The sequence below is a fragment of the Oncorhynchus nerka genome, linkage group LG18 (assembly GCF_034236695.1).
Source record: "Oncorhynchus nerka isolate Pitt River linkage group LG18, Oner_Uvic_2.0, whole genome shotgun sequence".
In the NCBI taxonomy this organism is placed as follows: Eukaryota; Metazoa; Chordata; class Actinopteri; order Salmoniformes; family Salmonidae; genus Oncorhynchus; species Oncorhynchus nerka.
In genome coordinates this window covers 5,868,412-5,879,785 of record NC_088413.1, presented here as the reverse complement: position 1 = coordinate 5,879,785, position 11,374 = coordinate 5,868,412, and the positions used below count along the sequence as shown (strand labels likewise).

The 11,374-nt window shown below is 44.8% G+C and overlaps 1 protein-coding gene across 1 annotated transcript in view; it reads left to right on the top strand.

Annotated features, from left to right (window-relative positions):
• Nucleotides 1-3,528: 3,528 nt before the first annotated feature.
• Nucleotides 3,529-11,374, top strand: part of spock3 (SPARC (osteonectin), cwcv and kazal like domains proteoglycan 3) — a 31,799-nt gene continuing 23,953 nt past the window's right edge. The window contains exon 1 of the mRNA XM_065004504.1: nt 3,529-3,594. Within this exon, the coding sequence (XP_064860576.1) occupies nt 3,529-3,594 (66 nt within the window). The remainder of the gene's footprint in view (nt 3,595-11,374) is intronic.

Genomic DNA, 11,374 nt, shown 5'->3' with positions numbered 1-11,374 from the left:
GTGGTTGTGTGTGTGTGTGTGTGTGTGTGTGTGTCTCAGGGAGGTTATTTTTACATGTCAGTGGTCCAGAAGTGTGTGTGAGAATGACGTCCACAGCTCTCAGTGTAGTCGCGTGACCCTGCTCTCTCCTCCAGTCAAACCACTGTCATGTGCCTCCACTGTGTGTGTGTATGACTGTCTGTGTGTGTGTATGTATAAAGGTGTGTGTATTATTGTGGGTGTATATTTTAGGTGTGTGTATTAGTGTGTGTATTAGTGTGTGTATTATTGTGTGTGTATATTTTAGGTGTGTGTCATTAGTGTGTGTATTATTGTGTGTGTATATTTTAGGTGTGTGTATTAGTGTGTGTATTAATGTGTGTATTAGTGTGTGTATTAATGTGTGTATTAGTGTGTGTATTAATGTGTGTGTATTAATGTGTGTATTAATGTGTGTATTAATGTGTGTATTAGTGTGTGTGTATATTTTAGGTGTGTGTATTAATGTGTGTATTAATGTGTGTGTATATTTTAGGTGTGTGTATTAATGTGTGTATTAATGTGTGTATTAGTGTGTGTGTATATTTTAGGTGTGTGTATTAATGTGTGTATTAATGTGTGTATTAGTGTGTGTGTATATTTTAGGTGTGTTGTACTTGGTTCCATGTTCAGTGAGTTTCTGGAATGATCTGATAGATGCATTGTGTGTGTATTAATGTGTGTATTAGTGTGTGTGTATATTTTAGGTGTGTGTGTATTAGTGTGTGTGTATATTTTAGGTGTGTGTATTAATGTGTGTATTAGTGTGTGTGTATATTTTAGGTGTGTGTATTAGTGTGTGTATTAGTGTGTGTATTATTATAATAATAAATGCCATTTAACAGACGTTTTTATTCAAAGCGACTTATAATAATCATGCATCATAATGCATAGCATCAGCATACGTTTCTGGTATGGTTGACCCTTCTGGTATCCCAGCTGAAATGGAGCCCTCTGTCCTGGGTTCCAAGGACCATGTTCTACTAACTACAGAGGACCATGTTCTACTAACTACAGAGGACCATGTTCTACTAACTACAGAGGACCATGTTCTACTAACTACAGAGGACCATGTTCTACTAACTACAGAGGACCATGTTCTACTAACTACAGAGGACCATGTTCTACTAACTACAGAGGACCATGTTCTACTAACTACAGAGGACCATGTTCTACTAACTGAACTACAGAGGACCATGTTCTACTAACTACAGAGGACCATGTTCTACTAACTACAGAGGACCATGTTCTACTAACTGAACTACAGAGGACCATGTTCTACTAACTACAGAGGACCATGTTCTACTAACTACAGAGGACCATGTTCTACTAACTGAACTACAGAGGACCGTGTTCTACTAACTACAGAGGACCATGTTCTACTAACTGAACTACAGAGTATCATCTTCTACTAACATTTACATTTAAGTCATTTAGCAGACGCTCTTATCCAGAGCGACTTACAAATTGGTGCATTCACCTTATGACATCCAGTGGAACAGTAGTGCATCTAAATCTTTTAAGGGGGGTGAGAGGGATTACTTTATCCTATCCTAGGTATTCCTTAAAGAGGTGGGGTTTCAGGTGTCTCCGGAAGGTGGTGATTGACTCCGCTGTCCTGGCGTCGTGAGGGAGTTTGTTCCACCATTGGGGGCCAGAGCAGCGAACAGTTTTGACTGGGCTGAGCGGGAACTGTACTTCCTCAGTGGTAGGGAGGCGAGCAGGCCAGAGGTGGATGAACGTAGTGCCCTTGTTTGGGTGTAGGGCCTGATCAGAGCCTGGAGGTACTGAGGTGCCGTTCCCCTCACAGCTCCGTAGGCAAGCACCATGGTCTTGTAGCGGATGCGAGCTTCAACTGGAAGCCAGTGGAGAGAGCGGAGGAGCGGGGTGACGTGAGAGAACTTGGGAAGGTTGAACACCAGACGGGCTGCGGCGTTCTGGATGAGTTGTAGGGGTTTAATGGCACAGGCAGGGAGCCCAGCCAACAGCGAGTTGCAGTAATCAACTACAATCAACTACTAACTACAGAGAACCATGTTCTACTAACTGAACTACAGAGAACCATGTTCTACTAACTGAACTACAGAGGACCATGTTCTACTAACTGAACTACAGAGGACCATGTTCTATTAACTGAACTACAGAGGACCATGTTCTATTAACTGAACTACAGAGGACCATGTTCTACTAACTACAGAGAACCATGTTCTACTAACTGAACTACAGAGGACCATGTTCTACTAACTACAGAGAACCATGTTCTACTAACTGAACTACAGAGGACCATGTTCTACTAACTGAACTACAGAGGACCATGTTCTACTAACTGAACTACAGAGGACCATGTTCTACTAACTGAACTACAGAGGACCATGTTCTACTAACTGAACTACAGAGGACCATGTTCTACTAACTGAACTACAGAGGACCATGTTCTACTAACTGAACTACAGAGGACCATGTTCTACTAACTGAACTACAGAGGACCATGTTCTACTAACTGAACTACAGAGAACCATGTTCTACTAACTGAACTACAGAGAACCATGTTCTACTAACTGAACTACAGAGGACCATGTTCTACTAACTACAGAGGACCATGTTCTACTAACTACAGAGAACCATGTTCTACTAATTGAACTACAGAGGACCATGTTCTACTAACTGAACTACAGATGACCATGTTCTACTAACTACAGAGAACCATGTTCTACTAACTGAACTACAGATAACCGTGTTCTACTAACTGAACTACAGAGAACCATGTTCTACTAACTGAACTACAGAGGACCATGTTCTACTAACTGAACTACAGAGGACCATGTTCTACTAACTGAACTACAGAGAACCGTGTTCTACTAACTGAACTACAGAGAACCGTGTTCTACTAACTGAACTACAGAGGACCATGTTCTACTAACTGAACTACAGAGTACCATGTTCTACTAACTACCTACAGAGAACCATGTTCTACTAACTGAACTACAGAGGACCATGTTCTACTAACTGAACTACAGAGAACCATGTTCTACTAACTGAACTACAGAGAACCATGTTCTACTAACTGAACTACAGAGGACCGTGTTCTACTAACTGAACTACAGAGAACCATGTTCTACTAACTGATCTACAGAGGACCATGTTCTACTAACTGAACTACAGAGGACCATGTTCTACTAACTGAACTACAGAGGACCATGTTCTACTAACTGAACTACAGAGAACCATGTTCTACTAACTGAACTACAGAGGACCGTGTTCTACTAACTGAACAGAGGACCATGTTCTACTAACTACAGAGAACCATGTTCTACTAACTGAACTACAGAGAACCATGTTCTACTAACTGAACTACAGAGAACCATGTTCTACTAACTGAACTACAGAGAACCATGTTCTACTAACTGAACTACAGAGAACCGTGTTTACTAACTGAACTGGAGAGTTAACCATGTTCTGTAAACTGAACTACAGAGGACCATGTTCTACTGAGGTCTGACTAAGAGGACCATGTTCTTACCTCAGCGCTTCCTACAGAGGACCATCTTCTACCCGCTGGAACTGGAGGAGGACCATGTTCACACAGTCACACACACACATGTTCTACACACACACACAGAGGACACAGGTGCAGTTGCATACTACAGACACACCCATATGCCCTTAAATCCTGAAAACAAAACACGTGTTCTCACCACCCCCAGAGGAACACTTCTACCTAAACTGACCTCACCATGTTCCCTAAAACATGTTCTACTAACTGAACTCACCATGTTCTACTAAACACGTGTATTGAAGTGTGGAGAGTTAACCTGTGTGTGTTTCACCTAAACTGACCGTTTCACCACCCCTACGAAACACTTCTACCTAAACTGACCTCACCACCTCCTAAAACACTTCTACCTAAACTGACCCTCACCATGACCTAAACACACACCTAAACACCTCACACACCTAAACTGAGGCCTCACCATACCTAAAACACTTATGCCCTAAATGACCCTCACCACTCCCTAAAACACTTCTACCTAAAACAGACCCTCACCACCCTAAAACACCCCTAAAACAGACCCTCACCACCCCTAAAACACTTCTACCTAAACTGACCCTCACCACCCTAAAACCTACCTAAACACTTCTACCTAAAACTGACCCTCACCACCCCTAAAACACTTCTACCTAAAACTGACCCTCACCACCCCTAAAACACTTCTACCTAAAACTGACCCTCACCACCCCTAAACACTTCTACCTAAACTGACCCTCACCACCCCTAAAACACTTCCTAAAACTGACCCTCACCACCCCTAAAACACCCCTAAAACTGACCCTCACCACCCCTAAAAAACCTAAACAGACCCTCACCACCCTAAAACACTTCTACCTAAAACTGACCTCACCACCCTAAAACACTTCTACCTAAACTGACCCTCACCACTAAAACACTTCTAAAACTGACCCTCACCACCCCTAAAACACTTCTACCTAAAACTGACCCTCACTAAAACACTTCTACCTAAAACTGACCTCACCACCCCTAAAACACTTCTACCTAAAACACTCACCACCCCTAAAAAACCTAAAAACTGACCCTCACCACCCCTAAAACACTCACCACCCCTAAACTGACCTCACCACCCCTAAAAACACTTCTACCTAAACTGACCCTCACCACCCCTAAAACACTTCTACCTAAACAGACCTCACCACCCCTAAAACACTTCTACCTAAAACTGGCCCTCACCACCCCTAAAACACTTCTACCTAAAACTGACCTCACCACCCCTAAAACACTTCTACCTAAAACTGACCTCACCACCCCTAAAACACTTCTACCTAAAACTGACCCTCACCACCCCTAAAACACTTCTACCTAAAACTGACCCTCACCACCACTTCTAAAACACTTCTACCTAAAACTGACCCTCACCACCCTAAAACACTTCTACCTAAAACTGACCCTCACCACCCCTAAAACACTTCTACCTAAAACTGACCCTCACCACCCCTAAAACTGACCCTCACCACCCCTAAAACACCCTCACCACCCCTAAAACTGACCCTCACCACCCCTAAAACACTTCTACCTAAAACTGACCTCACCACCCCTAAAACACTCTACCTTGACACCCCCACTTCTACCTAAACTGACCCTCACCACCCCTAAAACACTTCTACCTAAAACTGACCTCACCACCCTAAAACACTTCTACCTAAACTGACCCTCACCACCCCTAAAGCACTTCTAAAACTCACCCTCACCACTAAAACACTTCTACCTAAAACTGACCCTCACCACCCTAAAACACTTCTACCTAAAACTGACCCTCACCACCCTAAAACACTTCTACCTAAAACTGACCCTCACCACCTAAACTGACCCTCACCCACCCTCACCTAAACTGACCCTCACCACCCCTAAAACACTTCTACTTCTACCTAAAACTGACCCTCACCACCCTAAAAACACTTCTACCTAAACTGGCCCTCACCACCCCTAAACACTGACCCTCACCACCCCTAAAACTGACCCTCACCTAAACCCTAAAACACCCCTAAAACTGACCCTCACTACCTAAAACAGACCTCACCACCCTAAAACACTCTACCTAAACTGACCCTCACCACCCCTAAAACACTTCTACCTAAACTGACCTCACCACCCCTAAAACACTTCTACCTAAAACTGACCCTCACCACCCCTAAAACACTTCTACCTAAAACTGACCCTAAACACCTAAAACTGACCCTCACCACCCCTAAAAAAACTTCTACCTAAACACCACCCCCTAAAAACACTTCTACCTAAACTGACCCTCACCACCCCTAAACTGACCCTCACTACCTAAAACTGACCCTCTCACCACCCCTAAAACTGACCCCTCACCACCCCTAAAACACTTCTACCTAAAACTGACCCTCACCACCCCTAAAACTTCTACCTAAAACAGACCCTCACCACCCTAAAACACTTCTACCTAAACAGACCCTCACCACCACCCCTAAAACTGACCCTCACCACCCCTAAAACACTTCTACCTAAAACTGACTAAACAGACCCTCACCACCCCTAAAACACTTCTACCTAAAACTGACCCTCACCACCCCTAAAACACTTCTACCTAAAACAGACCCTCACCACCTAAAACACTTCTAAAAACTGACCCTCACCACCCCTAAAACACTTCTACCTAAAACTGACCCTCACCACCTAAAACACCTACCTAAACTGACCCTCACCTAAAACACTTCTACCTAAAACAGACCCTCACCACCCTAAAACACTTCTACCTAAACTGACCCCTCACTCACCCCTAAAACACTTCTACCCAAACAGACCCTCACCACCCCTAAAACACTTCTACCTAAAACTGGCCCTCACCACCCCTAAAACACTTCTACTAAAACTGACAGACCCTCACCACCCCTAAAACTGACCCTCACCACCCCTAAAACACTTCTACCTAAACTGACCCCTCACCACCCCTAAAACACTTCTACCTAAAACAGACCCTCACCACCCCTAAACGCAATGTTCCAACATCTAGTGGAAAGCCTTCCCAGAAGAGTGGAGGCTGTTGTCACAGTAACGGGGAACCAACTCCATATTAATTCACATGATTTTAGAATGAGATGTTCGACGAGTAGGTGTCCACATATTTTTGGTCATGTAGTGTACACACATACCCTTGTATGTATGCTGGATTACCCAGCATGCCGTGCTGCAGGGACTTCACTCTCTTCTTTCCTCTTTTTATCTCCTCTCTCTCTATTCTACCTTATTTTCTTCCGTCGTTGGGCCCCTGTTACATGATGTCCACAAACAGAGACAGCCTTGTTTAGGAGAGAGAGAGAGGAGGGAGGGGAGGGGAGGAGGAGGGGAGGAGGAGAGAGGGGAGAGGGGGAGGAGAGGGACGGAGAGGAGGGGGAGGAAGAGGAGGGGACGGAGAGGAGGGGGAGGAGGAGGGGGAGAGGGAGGAGGAGGGGAGGGGAGGAGGAGGGGAGATGTGGAGGGGGAGGAGGGAGGGAGGAGGGGAGGAGAGGAGGGGGACGGAGAGGAGGGGAGAGGAGGGGAGAGGGGAGATGAGATGGAGATGTGGGAGAGAGGGAGATGAGATGGAGATGTGGGAGAGGGAGGATGTGGGGAGAGGGAGAGGGAGAGAGGAGAGGGAGGGGGAGGAGGAGAGAGGAGGGGGAGGGGAGAGGAGATGGGGAGAGGAGAGGGAGATGTAGGAGAGGGAGATGTGGGGAGAGGGAGAGGAAGGGGAGAAAGGAGGGGAGAGGGAGATGTGGGAGAGAGGAGATGAGAGGGAGATGTGGGAGAGAGGAGAGGGGGAGAGGGAGGGGGGGGAAAGGAAAAGTAAAGTGAGAGCGAGGGAGGAAAAGGGGAGATTATTCTAATAGAAAAGGGGGAGAGGAGGGAGGGGGATGGATGGATAGAGTTCCCTGGCTGGTATTTCTAATGAACACTGATGAGCAATAGGCTGACATTCCTCTCCGTAGAGAGACCACACACACACACACACACACAATTATCACCCCAGTCATGCACACATAGACACACTCTAATTATCTGGCTCATTCCACACACACACACACACACACACACACACACACACACACACACACACACCCTCCTCTCAGCCTTCTTGTTTCATCTCGTCACAGAGACAGTACTAACCAGCTAATATACCCAGCGTTGTTTGTGTGTGTGTGTGTGAGAAGGGGACCTCAAGGCTTGTCTTATGATCAATATGATTCTGTAGACCTGCCTGGTGTCTTATGATCAATATGATTCTCTAGACCTGCCTTATTGTCTTATGATCAATATGAGTCTGTAGACCCGCCTGGTGTCTTATGATCAATATGATTCTGTAGACCCGCCTGATGTCTTGTGATCAATATGATTCTCTAGACCCGCCTGGTGTCTTGTGATCAATATGATTCTGTAGACCCGCCTGATGTCTTGTGATCAATATGATTCTCTAGACCCGCCTGATGTCTTGTGATCAATATGATTCTCTAGACCTGCCTGGTGTCTTGTGATCAATATGATTCTCTAGACCTGCCTGGTGTCTTGTGATCAATATGATTCTGTAGACCCGCCTGGTGTCTTATGATCAATATGATTCTCTAGACCCGCCTTATTGTCTTATGATCAATATGATTCTCTAGACCCGCCTTATTGTCTTATGATCAATATGATTCTCTAGACCCGCCTGGTGTCTTATGATCAATATGATTCTCTAGACCCGCCTTATTGTCTTATGATCAATATGATTCTGTAGACCTGCCTTATTGTCTTATGATCAATATGATTCTGTAGACCCGCCTGGTGTCTTATGATCAATATGATTCTGTAGACCTGCCTTATTGTCTTATGATCAATATGATTCTGTAGACCCGCCTGGTGTCTTATAGACCTGCCTTATTGTCTTATGATCAATATGATTCTGTAGACCTGCCTTATTGTCTTATGATCAATATGATTCTGTAGACCTGCCTTATTGTCTTATGATCAATATGATTCTGTAGACCTGCCTTATTGTCTTATGATCAATATGATTCTGTAGACCCGCCTGGTGTCTTGTGATCAATATGATCCTCTAGACCCGTCTGCACCGGCGAGAGTCAGACTTTAGACCGTAGACATCTGGTTGTCCACATCTGGTGTGTGTGTGCGCGCTTGTGTGTGCGTCTGTATGTGTGCACTTGTGTGTGCGCTTGTGTGTGTGTGTGTGTGCGTCTGTGTGTGTGTGTGTGTGTGCGTCTGTGTGTGTGTGTGTGTGTGCGTCTGTGTGTGTGTGCGTCTGTGTGTGTGTGTGTGCGTCTGTGTGTGTGTGTGTGTGCGTCTGTGTGTGTGTGTGTGTGTGTGTGCATGTGTGTGTGCGTCTGTGTGTGAGTGTGTGTGTGTGTGTGTGCGTCTGTGTGTGTGTGTGCGTCTGTGTGTGTGTGTGTGTGCGCGTGTGTGTGTGTGTGTGTGTGCGTCTGTGTGTGTGTGTGTGTGTGCGTCTGTGTGTGTGTGTGTGTGTGTGCGTCTGTGTGTGTGTGTGTGTGTGTGCGTGTGTGTGTGTGTGCGTCTGCGTCTGTGTGTGTGTGTGCGTCTGTGTGTGTGTGTGCGTCTGTGTGTGTGTGTGTGTGTGCGTCTGTGTGCGTGTGTGTGTGTGTGTGTGTGTGTGTGTGTGCGTCTGTGTGTGTGTGTGTGTGCGTCTGTGTGTGTGTGTGTGTGTGCGTCTGTGTGTGTGTGTGTGCGTCTGTGCGTCTGTGTGTGTGTGTGTGTGTGCGTCTGTGTGTGTGTGTGTGTGTGTGTGCGTCTGTGTGTGTGTGTGTGTGTGCGTCTGTGTGTGTGTGTGTGTGTGTGTGCGTCTGTGTGTGTGTGTGTGTGTGTGTACATCAGTCTAGCCTATTGGCTCAGCTTACACAGCAAATTACATTTAAAAACGTTTCAGACAGACTGACTTTCATACAAATCAAATGTTACTGGTCACAAACACGTGTTTACCAGATGTTATATCCCGGGCGTAGCCAGACCCTTTGTGCTTCTAACTCCGACAGTACAGTCATATCTAACAAGTAATGGCTAAGAATTCCACAACAACGACCCAATACACACACATCTGTCAGAGCGGCATAGACTAAGATACAGTAGAATAGTATAGACTAAGATACAGTAGAATAGTATAGACTAAGATACAGTAGAATAGTATAGACTAAGATACAGTAGAATAGTATAGACTAAGATACAGTAGAATAGTATAGACTAAGATACAGTAGAATAGTATAGAATAAGATACAGTAGAATAGTATAGAATAAGATACAGTAGAATAGTATAGACTAAGATACAGTAGAATAGTACTAAGATACAGTAGAATAGTATAGAATAAGATACAGTAGAATAGTACTAGATACAGTAGAATAGTATAGAATAAGATACAGTAGAATAGTATAGACAGTAGAATAGTATAGAATAAGATACAGTAGAAGTAGTATGAAGACTAAGATACAGTAGAATAGTATAGACTAAGATACAGGAAATAGAATAGTATAGAATAAGATACAGTAGAATAGTATAGAATAAGATACTGATGAGAATAGTATAGAATAAGATACAGTAGAATAGTATAGACTAAATACAGTAGAATAGTATAGAATAAGATACAGTAGAATAGTATAGGAAAATGAATACAGTAGAATAGTATAGACTAAGATACAGTAGAATAGTATAGAATAAGATACAGTAGAATAGTATAGACTAAGATACAGTAGAATAGTATAGACTAAGATACAGTAGAATAGTATAGAATACAGTATGTACATATGAGATGGGTGACGTTATTAAAGTGTGTGCGTGTGTCTGAGTGTGTGTGTGTGTGTGTGTGTGTGTGTGTGTGTGTGTGTGTCTGAGTGTGTGTGTGTGTGTGTGTGTGTGTGTGTGTGTGTGTGTGTGTGTGTGTGTGTGTGTGTCTGTCACGACATCTCTTCAGTATGGCTCAGATCAGTATTTTTCCATGCTGCTTGAGGTCGTCAGCATTTCTTCCTAACTTACTTCCTATATAGTGTTACTGTGTACTGTTGGCTCGGGCCCATTTAGATGGGCTGGTTGTTTAGCAACAAACCCAGGCCTGCTCAACTACGGGCCAGGAGATAAACTGTTGGCTCGGGCCCATTTAGAATGGGCTGGTTGTTTAGCACCAAACCCAGGCCTGCACAACTACGGGCCAGGAGATAAACTGTTGGCTCGGGCCCATTTAGATGGGCTGGTTGTTTAGCAACAAACCCAGGCCTGCTCAACTACGGGCCAGGAGATAAACTGTTGGCTCGGGCCCATTTAGATGGGCTGGTTGTTTAGCAACAAACCCAGGCCTGCACAACTACGGGCCAGGAGATAAACTGTTGGCTCGGGCCCATTTAGATGGGCTGGTTGTTTAGCAACAAACCCAGGCCTACACAACTACGGGCCAGGAGATAAACTGTTGGCTCGGGCCCATTTAGATGGGCTGGTTGTTTAGCAACAAACCCAGGCCTGCTCAACTACGGGCCAGGGGATAAACTGTTGGCTCGGGCCCATTTAGATGGGCTGGTTGTTTAGCAACAGTGTTGGCTAGGGCCCATTTAGATGGGCTGGTTGTTTAGCAACAGTGTTGGCTAGGGCCCATTTAGATGGGCTGGTTGTTTAGCAACAGTGTTGGCTAGGGCCCATTTAGATGGGCTGGTTGTTTAGCAACAGTGTTGGCTAGGGCCCATTTAGATGGGCTGGTTGTTTAGCAACAGTGTTGGCTAGGGGCCCATTTAGATGGGCTGGTTGTTTGTAGCAACAGTGTTGGCTAGGGCCCATTTAGATGGGCTGGTTGTTTA